This window comes from Diorhabda sublineata, chromosome 5 (genome assembly GCF_026230105.1).
Source record: "Diorhabda sublineata isolate icDioSubl1.1 chromosome 5, icDioSubl1.1, whole genome shotgun sequence".
NCBI classification, from domain to species: domain Eukaryota; kingdom Metazoa; phylum Arthropoda; class Insecta; order Coleoptera; family Chrysomelidae; genus Diorhabda; species Diorhabda sublineata.
Genome location: NC_079478.1, coordinates 30926733 through 30950387, shown reverse-complemented (window position 1 = coordinate 30950387; position 23655 = coordinate 30926733). Strand labels below are relative to the sequence as shown.

General features: G+C 32.0%; 1 protein-coding gene across 1 annotated transcript in view; it reads left to right on the top strand.

Annotated features, from left to right (window-relative positions):
- The window catches only part of LOC130444229 (nephrin-like), a 748786-nt gene that overhangs the window by 280225 nt on the left and 444906 nt on the right, over positions 1-23655 (top strand). Inside the window, exon 2 of the mRNA XM_056779287.1 lies at positions 15932-15982. Within this exon, the coding sequence (XP_056635265.1) occupies positions 15932-15982 (51 nt within the window). The remainder of the gene's footprint in view (positions 1-15931; positions 15983-23655) is intronic.

Here is a 23655-nt window from a genome sequence, read left to right as displayed (position 1 = left end):
ACAAAATGAACCGAATAAATAAATATAGATACATATACGACAAACGTAAGGCTGATACGTCGAAAGAAAATGAGAGTACCTAATAATTTCTTTTCTAAATATCAAGACATCTCCATATCTCATGATGATACCAAAAATGTTGAATGAACTGCACAAAAAAGGGATCGTGATGCTAACCTGTACACTTAAAACGAGCTTAATACTGCACTACTGGCCAAAAATATTTAGAATATCTCAAACAATATTTATCTAAGTATAGACCAATGAGCTTGTTACCCATGTTTCGAAAAATTTTTATTGCAACGAATTAATCCCAACGTAGATATAATTCAACAAGACCAATTTAGTTTTTGTCACAAACACTCAACAAGTCAACGTTGCCATTGAATTGAGCATGAGATAAATGAATGAAGCCCTGGAAAAAAGGTTCCTCAGGAGTTATTTAGATATAAGTAAAGCATTTGATGAGGTTTGGCACGACGGCTTGCTATTTAAAATCAAAAGGAGTCCCTTCTACAACTTACTGAAATATATTTACGAGACAGACTTTTTCGAACAGATAAAACGTCACAATTCAAACCCATTAAATCTATAATTCACCGCCGACCTCCCAGTGTGTAACTACATCATAACGAGACTGTTATTCCCTCGACCCAGGAAGATCCTATAGTACCATCCGTACATCTACAAAAACTTTTATTCGAACTAAAAAGATGGCTCGAAAAGTGGAGAGTGAATATTAACGAGAGCAAATCGCAACACATAAGTTTTACACTAAGAAAATAATTAACACAATAATCTAATATTTGAAATGAGAGAATCGAATTGATTTCTATGCAGAAAATAAAAAATATCGTTAGAAATGAAATCTTATTGTACAATACAGTCATCATTTCAATTTGAACTTACGGCATAAAACTGTGGGGCTGTGCCAGCAAATTTCCAGCACACAAAGAGCACAATCTAAGAATCTGTAAGCAATTGTCGATGCTCCTTGGTACAAAACACGATAGATTAGAGAAGCCAAATGCATTTCCAAATGCTGGAGTCTCGTGACACAACAAAGAGACGACAGAAGACTATAGAGAAATTGCCAATAGACTTAAAATGAGTTGTGTAGGAGATCTTCGCATTAGAAAAGGCTCGTCAAGAAATATGCTAGTTTTTTTATTGTATCTTCTTAAAGTTCTTGAATAAACAAAAAAATTGGGACAACACAATATTAATCAAATATAATAATGGAATAGATTAGTGATGAGATAATCTACAAAAAAACTTTTCAGGTACCTAGAAAGAAAGAAGGACTTCGATAATCATATGAAACTGTCAAAGCTTTTTAACTAATAATTGTAGGTTAGGATTGGTTACTTTGTAATTTTGCTTCAAACGGAGGCCTTACTAATTGTTCACGAACTATTCAGCTGAATATTGGTAATAAAAATTCCGCCACCATGATTTTAATAATAAAACTCGTAAACTAATTGTCCAATTTCTTACAAAATGTAGCAAAAAGGATATACTCTACGCTAGAAAACTTTTAAATGTATGGAGAAAAAAAAAACAAATAGTAATGTTATTACAGGAAGCAAAAAATGAAAACTCCAAAACATTGTTCTGTTCCATAAAATAAGTTGATCTGGCCATCTACATCAATTTGTGAAAAATATCAGTCCATTCCATTGATTTAGAAGACAATTTTCCCATATTTTTTATTTGTAAACGTGAATTGATTAATATATTCTCAGAATTAAGAAAATTATAATGATAAATATTATATTACTCAATTTCATCGACATCATTGGTTCATTTTTAATGTATTAACTTTATTTTATTATCTTGAAATTTCACACCTTCTAGGTTAGCATGGTTGGCACTAATTGATCACTCTATCAAGTGTGAAGGTAATCCCTAATATAGCGGTATTTTGAACATGTTGAAACTTCTAAATCCACCGCCACACGATACTACGAATACTCTGAAATGTTAGACGCTTCATAGTACTTCTAAAATAAGTTCATTATTCGAGTTCGGACTCGATCAAGCCGATACTTATCTAAAGCAAAGAAATTCCATGAGCGCATGAATAAATTTGCTACACTGTTTCAAGATTTCTTGTAAGCAGGTTTCTATTTCAATCAAATGATAATTTAAATTTTGTTATATTGCGGATATATTGTATGAAAATGTATTGATATCTAGTTAGCCTAGACCAGTTCCATGCATAAACAAAATATTGTGTGACCATAGCAACTGACAATTACTTATTAGAAGTGTAAGTGTAAAGTTTGACGTCAAAAAAGTAAACCAGAGTTACGCAATAAATTAAAAGAAAAAAGATTTCCACCAAAATTGTGAAAATCGAAAAATTAGGGTATCGAACCAAGATCAAGCACCTGTATTTAAAAGGGTTAAGAGGTGAGCAGATTTACGAAAATATGCTTGATACCCTTGCTGAGCAATGTCCTTCGTATGCGACCGTGAAAAATTAGACTACAAGCTTCAAAAGAGGTAAATTTTCCATTGAACATTGAAGTTTATCAAAGGCGTGCAAGGGTAGAAGCATTTCAAAACTATATAGACTTCTTAAACCAAATTGTTACTATGAATGGGACTTGGATACATTTTTACGATCCAGAAACAAAGCAACAATTGATGGAATGGCGACACTCTGGTTCTTCAAGACCTAAGAAGTTTTGTGTCTAAAAATCTGCTGCAAAAGTTCTTGCTTCAGTTTTTTATAGGACAACGCCCCTGCACACAAATCTCATGTTGCAATTCTACTTATTTTGAATATAGTGGATAAACAAAATCTCCAAAACGGTCGTCATCACTTTTCCGGCCAATGAAACCGTCTTCATCTTTTTTGGAATAAGTCCGTCTTTTGATATCCACTGTATTGACTTTTTTTTCATTTGAAATGTGAAGTGGTGGATCTAATTGTAGATCCACCAATCAATGCAAAAATCTGACATATTCAACTTAAAATTCGTCAATAAGGGCTCGGATGTTCATTCGAATGCGCCTTTGGCGCGGATTGCTTTCTGATGCATATGTCTGCGGTCAGTATATTGCAAATGCTTTTTTCTTATACAACGATAGCCTTTTTTATTTTTCGAACTTTAATCTGAAGATCGTGCAATACTATTTGATGACCTTTTTCGATTATATCGCAATTTTTTGTCCTCCTGTACGCTCTTGGTCAGTCAAGCTAATACGGCTGTGTTTGAATTCAGCTTTCCATTTCCAGAAAAATCTGTCATCTTCAGGCTGAGTTCGGAAACATTTCAGGTAACCCCCACATATCTAGATTGCAAGTTATATCAATATTTTTTTTAATCTCCCTCAGTAACTCATCTGGATGATACTATTGACAAATTTGAGAATAATGGCGCTCGATCCCATTGAGGAAACATATTCTCACTCCAATTTAATAATAGACAATAAATTACTTATAAAAGAAAAATCAAGCCACTAAAATCCGTTCCATATATAGTTTCCAAACATATGCCTAAAGGATGTTTTGAAATAAAATTCACCATATATTCTGTACCTGACATTTTCCGCAATTAATTCTATAAATTTGTTACAAACTAGATTTTCTTCAGATATTCGTGTTGTACGTAAATTTGAAAGCGGCTGTATGAAAATGTATTATTTATGTAAAATATTTCATGTGTAGCAGTGGCTCGTTTGTGACTTGCTGGAATAAAACAACGGAAGGGATTTGAGAAATGTGTCGTTGAAAGGATTTTTTACTCTTGATTTCAAATAATCCACGAACCGTAACAATGTTTAATAGCAAACACAATTGAGAGTTGATTCATCTTGGAAATAAATTCTGGTTTCTTTGAGTGAACTTGTTTAGAAATTCAAATTTCTTCACAAACTGGAGATGAAACAAGAATTAAGCAACATGTGTGGATGTTCTCCTGGGAGGTGGATAGGTAGACTTTCTGTTCTTAAGTCCAGTTCTCAAACTTCCAGATTTTTGTAGATGAATTTAAAAATCTACAGGAGGTTCGAAAGCGAATTAGAATCAAATACATACCTTACGAAATAGAATAAACAAATCTCATAATTTAACAAAATTAGGGCTTACGTAACCTTGTCAAAACAGGTAATGTTACCATTTGTGCACATTATTAGAATAATCGACAACTTTCAGAATTTCAAGTCAAAAGTGATAGCATGAATAAAATCTTAGTTGATGCTACTTCAAATTTGGTCAAGTATTCCCTTTACCAGAAGTTTATTGACAGATTCATTTCGTGATATCTATTGTGAAACATAAATAATAAGAATCTAAAACATTTTCTAAGTGAGCATTGACAAAATTTGGAATGAACGTCAGTTATTTATATTTTTCGTGAAACTAGTAATAAATGTCAACCGATTTTACAATATTCTCCAATGAAGTAAAAAACATTCCAGATGAAAAGTGTGAATTTTTCAATTCAAGAAGTGGTGTACATGATTTGTGTGATTGTAACAGAAATTGTTTGTTAGAAGTGCGTCTTTAAAGATTTCCATACCATAGTTCCAAAAAAAACTAATGGAATGTTTCAATCGCACTAGTGAAGTGATATACGAAAAAAAAAACGAAGTAAAAATAGTCTTAACTGGGGTAAATGAAATTATTGATGAGTATCATACAAGTGTGATAAATATATCAAAACAGCACATTTTTATATGTTTAAATAATTGGAGATATTGGAGGTACAAGGAAAGCAGTGGAAAACCAACCTTGAAACAACAATCGCCGATTATTGGATTACCTTGGACCGTCTAAGGATACCATACATCGTCACTTATAATCATTGGATTAAATCTATAAAAATTGTCGATTATTTTCATACGAATTTACCTAAATTTGAACAAAAAGTTGACTAAGTGTGTAAAGAGTTCCTTGCACTACACGAAAGATAATCATTTTGTTAAAAGCATGGTCACCTTCAATGACAAATCGATTCATATCAACAACTCGAACGTGGAAATCAGTAACTAAATCATCCCAGATTTCAATGGAGACTTATCCAGGTTTAGTTAAGTAAGCGGTACTTTCTTACAACAAGGCAATGCTGAACAATATACCGCGTATATCGAACTCCTACCCACTTTCACTATTCAGTCTGGTTCTCACACCGTCAGATTATTATTTATACAGATCCATGGCGATATTCTTGTGAGTGGGAAAGTTTGAATCCAAATCAGATTGAAAATGCCCTACTACAACTTTTTGCCTTTATCTTAAAGAATGGTTTTATGATGTCTTAAAATGCTTGCTGAACGCTGAGATATATCATATGAATATATATGAATATTGAAGATATTTTTGTCGCTTGATAAATAAAGTGAACATTGAAAACCGAATTCATTCATAAGATCTGCCAATTTTATTAGGAAAATTCCGTTTTATATCCAGCGAGAAGTGTGATATTCGAATATTAATGGATCTGAAGAGGGTGCTCAACTCAATGGCCAGCTCGGTCTTCCGATTTTCCCAAAGTTGATTTCTTTTTATGAATAGTAATCACACAGTTCACACTACCACTACACCATCACTCACAATTACACTCACGTTTCTATAACCAAGTTATCACCTCCAGAGACTGCCTTTTTGAATGTTGGTATAGTAGTAGTGCAAGAATTCGACCAACGGTTCCGGAAATTCCAACTTAGTTTTTTGATGGGGAGTTATTGAAAATGATGTTTATACAACTTCAATGTCTACTAGAGAGCATATGAAAAAGTGAATTAATTGAGCATTTCGATGTATTAACATGAATATTCTGAGAAATGTACATTGAAAAGACATAGATTTGGATCAAACTGTATTGATGTGAACAATGGAAGCTTCGAATGAATATTTGTGGGAATAGAGAAGGGTTATACATTTATATTAACTTAACAAATGCGAATTTAAAACACAATCATATTTTTCATATAATGTTCACATTCCCCAAATATTCCTACATTCTCCCATGTGGTCCACTATTTCTTATCCATTTCATTTCAAATAAATGGAATGAAATTCATAATTTCTAAAAGTCTTATGAAGAAATAGGACTTCAAATAAAACATTTACTGCATAAAAAGCAAATAAAGCTGTAATTACATTTTGAATTCCGTAACGAAAGACGTGCATAAACATAAATAGAATAACAAACGAAAAGAACACGAATTGATTGATAAAAAATATGAGGAAAACAATAGATACCTGAGCTTCTGTCATCGTTGTCCAAAACAACCCTAAGCTCAACGAATCCAGAATGTACACAAACGTGTAAACAAAACAAACAAAAAATATCGATATAAATGTCACCATCTAAAAATTGAATTTTAATCGTATTGATTGCGCTGTCAATGTTAATAATGAGGGAGATTAAATTTGTTATCGTTGGAATACGAAAAGATTAACACAAAAAATATTCGTTTGATTAAATGACGTCTGATTAATCTGGGTGTATGTGTCGTGCATTTTGTATTCAGTACAATATGGAAAATGGAATTATCTTTGAAACCGCTTGAACTTTATTGACCGAATTGTGTTCAGTCAATTGTTGCGGTTACAACGTTGCCACATGTCATTATTTAAATTCTCCAAGTGTTGAGCTGTTTATAATCTTATAATTTGTTTGAAAATAAATAAGCACGTATATCATATATTCAAAATGATATAATTTCGGTTTCAAATTCAGTTTGAAATATTTCAAAAGATCAAAGCTTGTGAAGCTCAGCTTAAGTGAACTTCAGGAGAAGCAATTAACATGAAATAATGGCCTTATCGGAATGAGGTCAATTGAAATTCTGCGCCCGTGGTTGTGGTTATCACTTCATCACGGACAAGTCGGTATATGTATAATAATTTCAATTTTCACTATTCCAACTATTCGATGTGGAAATTGATAACTTTCAAAGTTACAGTAAAATTTTGTATTTCGAGTATGACGTTGAATATTCAATGTTCTGAAAATAGCGAAAGGATATTGCGAATCCATGAAAATATGAGACAATATTGTAAATAATAGTGTTTATCGGTATTTGATTCCATGACAAATGATTTTGGAAACTTTTAGAAACAAACTTGTGGATTGTGGAAACTCAATAATTTAGGACAGTCTTATCACATTCAGCTTACCACATCAGCCAACTCTTATTGCACAAAATGTGAAGTAAAATTCCAATCAAATATGTAGAGCAGAGCGGGATCTGTGGAGCCCCGGAGTCTAGTGATCTAGAGACACGCCTCGTGCCGTTAAAATTTGGTTTTAAAACCACAAATATCATCATACGGTTATATTTAAATTATATAAGTAGATTATTTTCAAAGAATTGTAAATTATTCAACATATTATGAAATTTGGGAACGGGGTTATTGGAGACAAACATTTAGGGTCAAATGAACTGCGTTCAAATATCTATTAATATTTAGTCAAGCTACGCTTGACCGTTCCTGCATTAATATTGTTTTAATTCTAAGATGTGGGCTTACAAAAAAACTTGAACATGCTAATATCAGTGGAGAATTTATGAAAAATGCTGTACAAGTCCTTAAAGGTTCGATCATTCGGAAAATTGCAAAAGATAATAAAATAAACAGATTGGTTTCGTAACAAGCTACAGTTATGGACAAGTATCAATTCCTAGCTTCTAGAATATAGAATATCGACGTAACTTATGTTCCAACAGTTATGAAACCGTGTGAAATGATAGCAGCTTAAGAATTTTTTTCTAGACTGGTCCAGTTCCAGGAATGTACTTGAATTTCCATAGTTAAATCTGATTTTTTGACAAGTTTGTAATACGCTGTGAATGCATCAACTAAAAACTTGTAATAAATATTTTGAAAATGATTTACGATGAAAAAAAGTTTCGGATTTTCTAAGCTGAAGGAAAGTATACTTTTGATTCTGCTCCGAGATCAGGAACTTATGTCGGAAGAAGTTTAAAGATTACTTTGTTTGAAATAATGTACCATCTGAATGTATAGGATGCGGTAACTGACGACGAGTTTTTCATGCAGAACTTTATAAACAATGTTTGTTAGACAACCAATGACTTCGATACGAAAAGAAAAGAAAACCACTTCCACCACCATCAGACATCGGAGAGGATGATTATTTTTCTCTGGTTTACGCTGAGAAGAGTGGGCACAGTGCACTAGTTCCCGATATTGAGATCATTATGAGTGCTCTTCTGGTGTCAGTGTATCTTAAGCTTTTTTATCGATACGAAATTCATTTATGTTTGTTTTTGTTCCTATGAGGAATTTCAAATATGTTTTTTTCTATGTTTCATATGTTTTAATGAGAGAGTGTGTAAAATAACCCAGTAGCTCTAGTGGGTAGCTTAAAAAATCCTGCCTGTGGAGTCTCATAAGCCTCATGACTGTTTTTCTTATGAGGTAAATTTAGTATAGTAAACAACGGATTTGTTTGAGTTTTTTATCACAATTGTCTAATAAATAATCGACTGATTTGAAGTCAACTTTTCTAAATGATTTCTTCAAAAGTACCTTACATTATTTTAAACAAAATACGGATCAAGTGACCCCTCTCTGCCCTACTTTGCACTGCAGAGACTATACAAACTCAAGCTAAAATCTACTACTTATTTCCCTAGAATAAATAACTATTTTCAACTATTAATGGTTTTTTTTTTATTATAACTGAAAGGAAACAGATTTTTCTGCCTCATTAATTTTACATTTCTCGTTAATTCTCTTAGAATATTCACAAAATCAAAGATAGGTTGATTATTGAAATATTTTTATAAGAAAGAGGATATAAATTATGCATATGTTAACATCTTATATTATGTACATATATAGCTGTAGGCCATATCCATTCGGGCAAGCGAAAGCTGTAAATGTCACAGCCTGTGTAACTGAATAACATGGAAAAATTTACGCAAAACGCGTTACCGGTAAATCGCTTTTTAAAAGGTTAATATTAGGGAAAAACTTCGCTAAATTGGATGAAACCAAACTTTTTTTTACATAATTCACGGTTGTTTTTCAGTAGTAACCAAAATCGGATTTATGGCTTAATTTAAACGTTGACGGTATACAATTTTATTCACCTACTAGGTGTTTGTTGTTGCGTGAAAATGGTTGGAAAACACTAACGTTATTTGTGGTTGAATAACAAAATGGATGAAAGATAAAACGTTAAAATTCATTGTTTGAGTGACATAAAAGCCCAACCGTTTCGCTTGGAATTGTGATTAAAAACAAAAGTTGTTACTTATTGCCTATAAAATACGGAGTCAATTTCAAAAATATGGATTGTTACAAAATATGAAAGGAAACTGTTGGTCTCAAACATATTATAAAATATTCCTTCTGTTTTGCCATTTCTTATCTCCATGATCGTGAAATCGTATTGATTGAATATCTTCAACTCATTGGAAATAGCTTATGTGATAAAAGGTGACCTAACCAAACTTATTAGGCATATAAGATGATATTTGATCTTTTCTGAAGAAAAATTTCTTCGAAACACCTCTTTTCAAAATATTACCCTAATAATGTAGAGAGTCTAACTTTTATTCACAAGTTTTTTGCTCAAATTTAAGCAATAAATTTTGTAATTTCCGTTTATTGCTGGAAGAACAATCAAAGTTAATTTTTCAGATTTTAATTGAAAAAATCATCGTTTTGATTAGCAAATTATTGTCTTCATATTTCTCTAGGACTCTAGGAAAGTTAATGGCGGTAGTGGTAGTTTGTTTATTTTTTACCATACTTTATATCTATATTTTTTTCGTGATTTCCTGAATTCGTTTGCCATGTATTTGTACACATTGAACCCCATTAATATTTCTACAGTAACTATACACCTCTTTCTCAAATTTTCAAAATCTAATTTTGCGGAAAAAATGTTCATCCTTTGATATAAGCGTCAAAATTCTACACGTTCTCCAACTCCACTTCATTTCGTCACTACTGGAAAAAATTATACATCACCATAGTAACATTCAAGAGTTAAATATATACCCTCCTCTTATTCATCTTTTCTTTAAAAAGCTTAAAAAAACTATCAACCTCGGTGTCATTCCTTCATTGTAGACAAATAGTCTCTCTAGCTAGTTCTCTCGAGCACATGGTGGATTGTCACTCCATTGAGACGACAAATCTTCAAATTTTATCACGTAATTCATGTATTTAGGACAATGTTCTCTATCTTGATGGAGCAGCATGATTATTTCTGCAATTAAGGAAGTTTCTCCGCCATTTCAATACTGCTTCAATTCAATAACGTTATGTGAAATTTACTGTTAATGTTTCAACAATCTCCAAGTGAATATGTCATTTACTTGCCATATAATGTTTCTGGTCGATTTAGGTGGCTTTTACTGGCTAGTGTCCACTTAGCTATCGATAAATTTGATTCAAAGAGTCTCTATTTGATTTAGGAATGCATTTTTTTAAACAGCGTTTTATTCCAAGCAGCAATGAGGTAGTACGGAAATTATTTTGATAACAATCCAATTTTTGCTCTCGCAAGACTATTTTTTCATTTTCTATTATTATTTTTAGCATTCAAGCGAATAAAATATCCAACATCGTCAGTAGTTTTTCTACCAAATTTAAAATAAGTACAAAACCTTTTACTATTTATCTCCAATGAATCAGGGTTTGAAAAGGAATTAGTTATAAAGCACTTGTTTTATTTGCAATGAAGCGTTTCTCATTATAGTGTTTAAATAGTAAACGGAAGCCGTTATTGTACCTTTTTTTAACTACAATATCTGGATCAAGACTGAGTCAAATGTCGATTATTGACAAGAATCCTTTGAAGCTTGTGTGCCACAAATTATTCAGTGATTTGGTACATAATTCAAAACAGAAACGTACGTAAATATGTCATTATCTACAATTTGTTTTCGTTGCGTTTTATGGAACTTTCTTATAAATAATTTCATAATCTTGCGTAACCTAAGTAGTTCTTTTTCAATTATTACAATCGCAGAATTTGTACTTCTACTATAACAAATATCTTGTGTACATCCTCCCATGTTTTTGGCAAGTAATTTCAAAACAATTTTTATGATCAAACTGCAATTTAAACTCAATTCAAATGATAATAATGAATCAAGTCTACGTAATTACTTTTCCATTTTTAGGTTGAAAGTACAGTTTTATTTTATTCTTTTCCTTTTTAGGAAATAACCCATTCTTGCGGATATTACAAAATAAATGTAATAAAACAAGACTTTTCATTTCCTCAGAGACAGTTTTATGTGTAAGGGTCACGATTGGATTCTTCTTATCTCTGGTGCCCTTGCAATTTGAAGGGATGTCTTAAAGCCGAATATCCAGAAATTTGATGAAATGACTTATTCAAATATATTTTGAAATAACGGAACCAAAAGTATTTTCATCCATATGTTATATGAATATTTGTTCGGGATTCCGTCTGAAGGATAGCGCTAAATAAGTAACATATTTTGGTATGTTCAAACTTGATTATATCTCATTTTATTTAATCAACAGTTACATAGTATCACATCAAATTCATATAATTTCAGACAACATTTTGTGTTGTTCACGTCCTCTATAATACATAATAGAAAAATAGTACAATCAATGTAATCCGTGCCTAGCTTTAGTAATCTTTAGTCCTATTATTGATGATTAGCAATCACCTTGATTTTATACATGAAGGTAAAGAAATATTTTATCCATTTTTGTCCAAATTCTTGTTCTGCTTCGATTACAAAATTGATTGTATCGGTAATACAAAATCTTGAGAGAGCAATTAAAATTAGGAATAGGCTGAAACATCCTTGAAATTGAATATTTGAGAATTATTTCGTTTTTACATAATTCATATAAGCCGAAGGTGACGTTGATGGTTTTCAATGATTACTACGGTAACGAAAAATATAATTGAGACGAAAAATGAGATAATGAAAAGAAAGCTACTTAGAAGTACTTATTTCAACAACATCAAAGGCATAAACAAAAATTCGTAGTAAGTTTTGAATTTGTTTTTTGATAGCTGTAGCATCAATTTGGAAGATAGACAATGAATTTGGATGCATAATTCATATTTTGTATTTCATTACGGCTTCGTATTTCGACATTGTACTATCAAACTGAAATATTTAGGATTTCCACTTACAACCTAGAATTTACTGAAAACCCAGCCTTTTATAAATATAGATCAAAGTAAAAATCATTCTTCAGCTCTGTAGCTCGTTTAATAACCGACTAGCTTTTGTAGAGATTGTCAGAATACTCCCGTTTGTCGGTACAATATCCACAACCGGGAGAATATTTGCCGTATCATAGTAAGTGTAGCAGGTCGTCACTGATGGAATGACGGGAACAAAGCTTACAATCCATGCGGAAGATAAAAAGTATAATTGGAATGCGAAGGAGCGATACACCGCTAGATGTCCCTTCTCTCACTGACAAACTGTGTGCGGATTAAGATTGGCAAATGTCGTTTTTATATACAGAAGAATACATTCTAATAAAACGGATTCTTTTGTTTCTCCGTTTTTTTTGCAGGTTTTTATGCAGACGTACTCGTAACTATTTGAGGAGGGTTGATGAAGGTGAACGTCGGATCCTTTTAAATTTTAATTATTTAGTAACGGAGGTGAAGAGAATTTTTCATATATATTTTTGTGGCCCGAAAAATGAACAAAGGATATTTTGAAACTTATCTTTCACGGTTTCAATCTGCCTAATCAACGGTACGTCAGTCGGTTGATTTTAGGGCCTCAATTCTGAATTCTACCGGAAAATTTAACTTTCATAAGATGAATATGAAGAATCATTTCACGGAAAACTATTACTGTGCCACAATAATTCCAACTACTAGCTTGAAGTCAAACCTACTAGTAGGTATTGTCTTTTTGGTGCGAACGCGTTGTGTGTTATTAGCAACAGAATTGAATCCCAAAATCGTTGTTTTTGGCGCTATTTGGTGAGTATTAAAGGAATTTTTCTCAGGAGGAATAGAATATTTGGTTATTTAGTCAATAAAGACTCCATCCAAATTAACCTGCGTTAATACATGTAAAATATATGTTTGAGATATTGAATAGTGGCCTTTGCTGAAAACTCTTCGATGTTTCAGTGTTAACTCTATTACTATGATCACTATCTATTAGATTTAAAAACATATTTATCTGGTTTCGACTGGTTGGTATGTTTCTTCGTATTCTTAAACATTATAACGTTATAATATCATTTCTGGTGAATTATTGAATTTAATCCTACGTAAAATTCTCTTAACAAAATTCATTGTCTAAACAAATATGTAACTCTCCTCCGACAAACATGATAATATTGTGATCCTTTTAACAAAATTCATTGTCTAAACAAATATGTAACTCTCCTCCGACAAACATGATAATATTGTGGTAAGATATACAAGTAAAATTATCAATCAATGAGAGTTTGAAAATAATATTCATGTTCTCTAAACAGTTATTTGGGGAACAAAATTTCAAAAATGTATTCACAAACCCCCATCTATTTAAATAGAACGAGTCTCATAAAATATTCTGCTCACAAATATCTTTGACAAAGTTTCATGCCATTCACGTTGGTAAGTAATCAAGACTTTAATGATACACAATTTCTTTGGTGCTCCCTTCAACTTGTGGAATCATGAATTAAATGAATTATTTGTACCCAAATTGTTACTTCATAATGAAATTATTGCAATGAGGAAAGCTGAATTCAATTTAAATGTACGTTGAATATTTAATATCGTAAAGAAATTCAACACCAACAAAACAAAAGCGAATATAATTCCTTAAGAGAAGTTAGAGAAGCTAAAATTCTGTCTACTGGGATCCTCATGAAACGAGATGATACATACAAGGAGTTTCAGAAATTTAGAAGTAAAAAACGAGCAGGTTTAATTTAAAAAAAATATTTCATCGACTTTTATAAGTAGTTCCACTTTACATAGAGATTCCACAGTACTCCCACAAATCAAAGCATCCTTGGTCATCGTCTAAAGTTAATCTGTTTAGGAACACGGTTGAGGTGTGAATTTTACTTGAAAAGTAGAAAAAGTTTCGTTGCTTCTTAGTTCGTCCTGCATGATAAGTTACTGCACAGGTATGTATTCACAACGAAATCGAAAAAACGTTGAGGATTTCACTTTATTTTTACGCACGGTCACTGCTAGCTTTCTTGCGGATATCGGAGTTGTAATCAAATATCCATATTTTACCTCCTCAGTAATTACTAGAGTCATCAAACTTTTGTTAACGCTCCAAAACTGTAGTAAAACAAGTACTGCAAGTCTCTTTTATTTTAATTCATAGGTGAGAACTTTTGGCACAATCTTGACGCAAATCTTCATGTAACATTTTGCGGACGGTGTTTGATCTGATATTGAACTCATTAGACAATGCTTCTTACAAATTTCTCAATACAAACGTGAATCCATCACGTGGATAGTATTCTACTGCTTCATGCTCTTTTTGAATCGATTTGCTTGTTAAAACAATTTTTTACAATACATCAACCGCATTTTGCGGAGGATTTCCAAGAATTTTTCGTCAGATTTGCCTAAAAAATCAATCCTCTCACGTTCCTTGTGATATGCATTACTCATACGACATAAGAGCCGTTTTTTTCAGGGAAATATGTGATAAACATTAAAAATAATATCTATTTCAGACTTGAGGTGAAATGGCAGAAGGAAACCTATCACGCTAAGCAGATGGGAGGAAGTTACACATTCATGTCGGTTTCCGAGTTATGTCTAAATTCTTGTAAATTGATTACCATATTTCGTAGTGTTTTTATTGAAATTTGCCGTCATAATTCAAATTGTATGATATGGTAACGCTAAAGAATGCGGAGGTTATTGAATTAGCAATGGGAATAATCACATTTATAAAATACTTGATCACTTATCATATACATTGACTCGTATTAACAGTCAGGTATGTGTAATGATAATGACAATCATATAAGTCGTTATATTGGATGATAATACTCATACAAAGAGCACCATATTTTATGTGAAAATCTACACATATACCATAGATTTTGAAAAGACCTTTGACAATGGAAAGTTCAAATAACTGTATTAAAACAGAGAAAAACTGGTACGCGGAACCCTTTGGAACCCAGAAATGACTGGTTTCTTTCTCTTTTTATTCGGTGGTAGATTCCTAGCAACGTGATATTATGTATCGATTCCAGTGATGGCTGTTCATTCCAGTTGATCTTTTGTCATCTCAAATAATTGGATGCCTTTTACATCAGTTTTACAAGTCTGAGGATAACGTTTTTTTCGATCTTTTCCCCGAGACTGCTTTTTCTCAGCCTTTTTTTATCCTGACTTTAACTCCAATCAAAACTTTTGCCTTCATCATAATGACCGGTTTTTCTCTCTTATTATATATTGTAGATTTTCGGCAACGTGTTTTTATGTAATCATTGTAGTTATGGCTTTCTATTTCTCCTGATTTTATCTTGAAAGAATTAGTTTCTTCTTTTATTGGTCCAGGATTCTCTCAACATTCTAAATCAATATAATATTTTTTAGTTTGGTCTTGGACTCTTCTGCTATTGTACCTTCCATTATTAGATGCATACTTTGTTACTATTTGGGCAAAGAAAAATATGGTCAAATGTGTCAATATTTTAGCTACAAATTACCATTGAATCAGTTTTCTTTCCTGTTCACCTGTAATTAGAATCCTTTTGTTAGATTAGAATGGATAAGTTGTCAATCATTGAGTGCATTTCTCATAAGTCAATGTTTGATCTTTTCGCTCATTCTGGAACGATATTTGATGTGTCATCGCCATATCAACATTTCAGAGATGCTGAAATGTTTGAACATTTTTCATATTTACTGCGAATGGTTATGAAAATAATACTTAGTATTTAACTCATATTGAATTGTATCAACATTTTCCTTACACGTAGTTTCTGTTCTAGGAAAATATGTCAATCACTACAGTAACCAGTTTGATGATCCTCAAACAAACCGTAAGTAGAATCATTTGAAATACCACCAACAAACTTGATCGTTTCTCATCAGATATATCGTTTATTATTCCATCAGAAAAACAGACATAATGTGTTGCATCACTTAATAACAATGGTTCAAAAAAATTATGTTAATTTATAAAAACATATCAACCATAATATTTAAATGAATGAATCAACTTCTTACGAAATTGTTAAGGTTTTGTATATTCATTGGCAAATGTTTAAAACGTACATTTGATTAAATTTTTGATTACATTGAATTTGATATCCAAGATGCTTTTCATATTGAAGATTTATTCGAGTCCAGAAAATATTATTGCCTCATTTAAAGGGAGAATCTACATAAAATCAAATAATAGTATGGAAACCATAAGTATCTTCAAAATCTAGAAAGTATTTGATATGGTGAGCCATTGTTGGGGTGAGTGATTTGAGAATTAGAGATGCTTCCTGAAATATATTATGAAATAAGAAGAAATAATGTTTCAATATTATAAAATAATAATATATTGTAATGTTTTCTCATTTTCTAATTCATTCAACATGTTTTTAAACGGTAGGGTGAATTTATACACTCTTTTACTTACCCTGGACTTACTCACATAATAATAATTATCAATTATTCATTACTTTTATAACTACTTCTCTAATTTAATTTACTGTTTAATTTCCTATTTCGTTCCATTCATTACGACTTCTGATTATAAACTGAGTCTAGCCGCTTAACAAGCACGAATTTATAACAGAAAGACATTTCTAGAATTCTGGAAAGTGAACAAACAAATACAAAAACCTTTCTAGACATAAGCTCTAATTAAAATAAGCAACTTTTCACAGTTCATGAAAAAACATATGAAAAACGCAGCTATTATAAATATATATGTGAAAACAAACATCAAACGAACGACTTGTCAAATTTTAGACAATTATAACCGAACAGGATCAGCTACACGGTATATACGTGGACGAGTTCGTAACATTACCCCTTCCTTAGAGGTAAGTTCGTCCTGGAACTCCTGTATAGCCGAAACTGAATATTTAAATCGGCATCTGAACCCATACCTGCACTTTCCGGTCATACGAAAATAACAGGGCACCGTATTCATTAGGTCATTAGGTACTGAGGACGGAGTGGATAGCTGCAAATCAATATTTGAACCATGGTATCGTAGAATATCATCTTTGCCATGTTCCAAGCTCTTCTCGCAAATGGTTCTTCCGTTTCTGTAAGTCACAGCCTCCTTCAATCGGCGCTAGTCGATTTTGGTGGACTTCTTTTGGTTTTTCATTGGGGATCTAGAATTTTGTATAATTATGGAGAAAATTCCTTCCTTCTTGTCGTGTTATGCAAGCATACTTTGTCCGCCGTTTGTGCCTTCCGTGTGTGGCATTTTTCCACTCTGTCGCTGGAAACTTGAAGATATGAGAGAAACAATTCATGTATGTCGTCCATTATCCTTCCCAAGTGGATCGTATAATCTTCTCCCGTTAGGTCTTCTTCAGGCCAATAGCAAAACTTAAGCTCGCAAGTAATCTTCATTTCACGTCCGAACAAATCATTGATAGCATCAGATCGATAAGCCATTGTAAATAGGAATAGATACTGATCCCCATCTCTCTGGTGGCTGGAAGGTATTTAGGATAGATATTTGCCAATAGTCCTGTTCATTCTCTCGACAATTCCATCTGAATGTGGATGTGATGCGATCGTCATGGTCTTCTTCCTTCCCTGACGGCCACAGATGGCGTGAAGACGAATTAGTTAATAAACTCATCAATAAAATTTGATTCAATATTACCACAAAGTATAAGGACAAGTGGTATTCACAATATACTTGAATAACATATTTTCACTTTCAATAACATATGTGGAAAAAACTATTACATTTTATGACCTCAACAGCAATTGTATACAAGGTAAATGACTGGAAGAAATTGAAGAAAATCTTATAAAAACTAAGTCTTATACTCTAGTGAACAATAGAGATTAATTTTATCTTGATGAATTTGATTTTTACAGAAGATTTTCATAGTTGTGCAAATTATTAACATAGTTAGTGAGTGTTCATGTTCACTTTCATCTATGTAGTAATATTGTGTCAGCTCTATTTTTTCATAATAACAGTTCCCACCATTTACTGAAACGGGAGCAAGCTAAATGATAATCATCAATATTCTGTTTCACTCACATATAGTAGTGTTTGATTACCCCTCCCAAAATCAAGAAATATTAAAAATCATTTGTGAAGGTATCAGTATCAGCAACAATAAGCTTAAAAAGGCTGCCGCTACGAATTTGATCCAATAGTATACAGATAGTTCAAAACAGCAACGACGGAAGCTGGCGTCAAAATATTAGGGGCCACCATATCATGGTTACTACCGATAGGCTCCTGTACCAGCGCCTTCCAGAAATACTTGTTATTGAGATGTTTGTGGAAATAAGTAACATAGTCATGCATTCTAGTGATCAATCTAAAATCAAATTACTAAACTCTCATATCAACTATTGAAACATGTCCCAGTTATGTCCTTTCTAGTACAAACCATCACAAAAATGTTCTGGATCAGAAATTTGTGAAGCCGAGAATATGAACTTGGAATAAGGTCATCGACTAGATTTGTTTAAACTAATGAAGAAGATGTACTTTCACAAACTTAAGTTGATTAAAAGTCTCCTGAAAACTTCTCAAAATCAATGTTAAGGAACAATATTATTGATACAAAGATCCTTTATATGGTTTGATATTCTCTCACTAACAAATTATAGTAATATAATAAATTTTATTGTTTTAATCACGAAGCTAAAGGAGATTGAAGCCAAACAATGTTCAATGAAATATTCCAACGCCCCAAAACCGATATAATAAATCTACAATGGAGTCAATTATTACCACGTTTTGTGGGAAATTGTTATTCAATATTTGTTTTGTCATAAAAGAGTTAATGGTTTTCAACTGAAGTCATTCTAATAGGGGGACACAATATTACATTATCCCCTGTAAAATCAGAATTTTCAGATAAACTGTTATCGAAAAGGCGCTACGTTCATTTAGTAAAAATTTGATATGAATTAGAAAAACGTAATACTCGCACTCAATAATATTAATCAATCACTTCTCTATTTATATCATCTAAAAGCACATGCACTACAACATTAGTTAAACATTCGTTAATGTTACTATTTATTTATAATCCACGTATATGATAAATTAATAATACTAAACTAATTACAACTAAATTATTTCAAAAACATTGTGGTGAATCCTCCTTTCACTTATAAATATACGTATAAATTAAACTGACATCTTGTAATATTAGTCGAATAATTGGATAATAATAATTCCCTTGGATACTCACATTATATCTGTGTCTAATTGGCTCGAAGAATTAGAATGAGCTCAACAATATTGCGAGACTCAACTTCAAAATTATCTAAGCGCATATCAAAAGTTTTTAGTAATTGTCTGGAATATTCTCACTTACTCCGTAGTTTGGTTAATCGCCTTTAGCTCGTTCTCTTACATAAGCTCCCTAACTCTGGTATATTAACACGAGATATTGATTCACTTTAGTTTAATAAATCACAAACTGTCGATAGGTTTATTGTTTTAGCAACACGAGATATTTTATTATGGTTACCACGAGCTTTTTATCGAGTTATATCTCGATCAATATGTTAAGATTGAAACCAGCAACAATTTCATCACTTTATTAATATTAAGTAATATTTAGGCATCATCAATTGTTTTAAAAATTTTACAATGTTTTTAAAACCGATAGCAAAAATTAGAAGAGATAATAACAATCTCTAATGATAAAAAGTGCACGTATTATGCAAAGAAAACTTCTGACTAACTAAATTCATTATGAATTTATCGTGTTCCAGAATATATTATTCAGACCCTGCCATTTCAAAAACAACAAAAGTCAAAAAGTTAAATTTTCAGTAAGGAGAAAAAGATAAATAAAATAAAAACAATTTTAGTTTGACAAACAACTTTCTAGTTACTAATATACAATCTTTTTATACACATTTTAGCTTAATCGTAGAATTTTAACTCTTATACAGTGTTTTTAGAAATAAAATAAATTTGTGACTTTTGTGGTTTCAGCAAAGATATACCATTACTTGTGGATTAAAATACTTCAACACTCAATGTATTCGTTGTGTTCTTCTTCTTCTCTGGATTATTAGAAACATAGTAAGCCTTTTTAGTTGGTCTGATGTCCTAGCAAAACTGAAAGTATATTTTACGAACCATCAATAAGATATTCGAAGGAAACGATCCCTTTTATGTTTGTGTCGTATTTAAGATCAATGTATGTAGACACGGCGACAAATTTCGCCCAAAACATTCCTCCGCCACACATTTTTTTTGTAATATTTCGGTCACTACTTGATGAATTCCAATATCTGAGTTATCTATATCATGAATACATAAAATTTGAAACCTGCTTCCGCCTTAGAGTAGTATTCTTCTGGAACAAATATTCGATCGAATTCTTCCATATGCCGTTTTAGTACGACCAATTTTTGATCACTAGGGAGGAAAGAATGACCTCTGATAGGAAAGTAGTGTGTTATTTTGTAAAAATGTTTTGTTTCTGTCGAACCCAGTAAAAATCTTACTACCATTTAGTTTTTATTCTAGCCAGGGTAGTTGTCAGAAAAAATGAGAAGCTCTTTTATACATTGTCGAGACAGTTTCCAATGTAATGCAGTATCATGGAACAAATTTCATTTTCGCCTTTATTAGCCATACACTCTCTTGATATGTGTAAAATACCGATTTTCCTGTTTTCAGATTTTTTAAACCGAACTAATTAACCAAAAGTTGACGCAAATAGAAAATCTTCTGAACGGGTATACACAGTAATGGCAAATTCTGCATGAAGTGAAAACTGCTAATTCGGCTTGTGCAGTTAATGTGACATTTTGATTCAAACTTGGACTTAGATTTTCACACAGAATCCCTCTCAAGTTATATATGTATCCACCTGAGGTTTCCCAAATCGCAAAGAGAAAATTTTCTTCAAATAATTTACATAAAATTTGTTTAATTCAGGGTCTGGAAATTTATCTTCATATAATATGAACATCATAATCACATTCAACCGAACATCAAGATATTCTTTATGCGTCTGTTTTCTTGGAAATACAATAATATGATCGTGTGCTTTCTTGAGAACTTGTGGAAGTTTTGAGTTGGCTTTGGTAAGCTTTCTGCGCTTGTCATGAGGAGTGTAGGCTACATATCCTCCTAACTCTGTGTTGTGCAATGCAACAAACATATTGAAATGCGTTTTTGCAAAATTCTTTCTCTTCTTCTGACATAATAATGAAATATTTGAATGAGCGTCGTCTAGACAGCGCACCCTCTTTCCGAGGTCTGTGAAATTTTACATCATGTTTTCCAATCAATTGTTGCAATAATATCTTGCACATTCTTACCGATAAAACCATTCATATTATTAATGATGTGGTCGGAGTCGGCTTTTACAAGATCGTTGAAACACTGTTTTCTGCAACTTAATTGAAAATACTACTTTTTGGAAAAAAAACTTGTAATTTGGTCCCGTCATACTTGCCGTAATTACTTTTCCTTTCCAGTTTGTGTATGCAACGCCATTCACTTTGGCTCGGGCATCTTTAATAATATTTCTTTTATAGTTTTCACGTTGAAATTCTCTTTTTCCACATATCATTATCACTAGATATTCCAGTAGATCGTTTATAAGTATGTACTTCGTCTGATATCTATGAAACTACTGAATTTGTCCAAGAAAAATATCAATATTAATATAGCTGGCGCGGTGCATATCTACCACTGGATCAGCTGATTAACCAGTCATCATGCTCATTATTGTTCTATAACGCATGTCATTGACTTATATAGTTTTAGCAGTGATCATTCCAAGTAGATTAATGCTTCCCACATATCGAAATATACGACTTGAGTTCTTATACCAGTGAACGATGTATTAACACTCGAATATACAATACCGATCAAAAATCCTTTTCGGGTTTTTTCCACCTATGTTCTTTTCGTAATGAGAGATTCAATAGAAAACAAGAGAAATTTGCTAGTTTGGAATTTCTAAACAAAACAATAGTAATTATTATATCTATTGATAAATATTTCGAGATATTTCCCAAATTCTGATAACTTCTGTGGAGAATTTAACTATATTTGGATTGAATGATTTAGGGTATAAAGGTATTGAACGATTTCCTAATATTTCGATCCATTAATTTGAGAGTAGTTTTCTTTGTTTACTTGCAGAAAAAACAAGAGTTATATAAAGTTTTCCCAATCTTCTTTAGGTGGTAATTTACCAGACAGTGTCCATTGAGCATATTAATAACTCTCTTTAGGTCAAATTAATAGAATAAAAAAAATGCTCTCGCCGAATTCAGATCTAGTGTCCAATTTCAAATTCCTGATTACTTCTTGTTGTTCCCTTTTTTATGATTGATGCCTTTTGAGGAAATTATGTATGGGGGTTAGAGTATATATTCTCCCAGTGAATTCAGGGACTGCATGCATTAGCATATCTGATGATAGGTATCTCTTCAGACGAATAGTTAAGAAATTGCAGATTTTAAACACATTATATATAGCGATATCGATTATAAAGCTGTATATACCCATTCCTGTAGGTCGTCAGCACTATAAAGTGGCAATAAACCATTTGTCCGCTGATGTTACTTCATTATAGGACCTCATAGTTTTGAAATAGCATAATTATTATGGCATTGCATTAGAGAAATGTATCAAATGGTGTAAAAATCATTGAATTTTAGAGAAAACTGGTAAACTGATTAATATAAATTATTCAATTTTCACAAGACACTGAATAATGAAGTTCTCTATAAATTCTAAATTTATCTCACATCCAAGAACTATTGGAACTATTTCTTTTAGTGACGAATTATGTTCTACTGTGATGCAACTGTGGATATAACGTGAATTCTCACATGGTTTTTGAAAATCGTATACCCACAAATGAGAATGTTTAGGCTACTATCAAGAGAAACCAAATCATTTTTATATACCAACTAAAAAACATGAGTACCATAAATATACTGATTTTGTTAGAGCGAGAAACTAATAACCTATCTAGGTTTGAAGAGCGAAATGACGAATAATTGCAGATTAAAGGTGCGACCTTCCAAATACGAGTGGAAGGGCTTGGTAAAATTATTTCATATAAATTTGTCCAGTTCGTTTGAATTTTTATTCACATTCATTTGAATACTATTAGGTAGTTCAAGCAGAATAAGAGCAGGGTGTATAGTATACGCCTGCTTATCGAAAATATCATGCTGTAAACCCTGACTAGTGCCGTAACCTCGATTTTATTGGCTCTATGAAATCGAAAAATCAGTCGATTCAAGTGAATTTTTGTTAAAATTTTGGTTTACATATTCCATTCATAAGAACGAACAATTCCACTTAAAATTGTTGATGACTTTCTTACTCTTAAGTTATCGAATGGTGTAGAATATTTTCTAAACCTTTACAAAAAAACTAGTGATGTTAAAAAATGCGAGGAATTCGTCAAATCTACAACTTTTGGATGGAAACCCAGATAACATCGTTAATTTTGTAACTCACGTTTCAATAACATTATGCTCTTACTTATTACGAAGCAATAAGATGGTA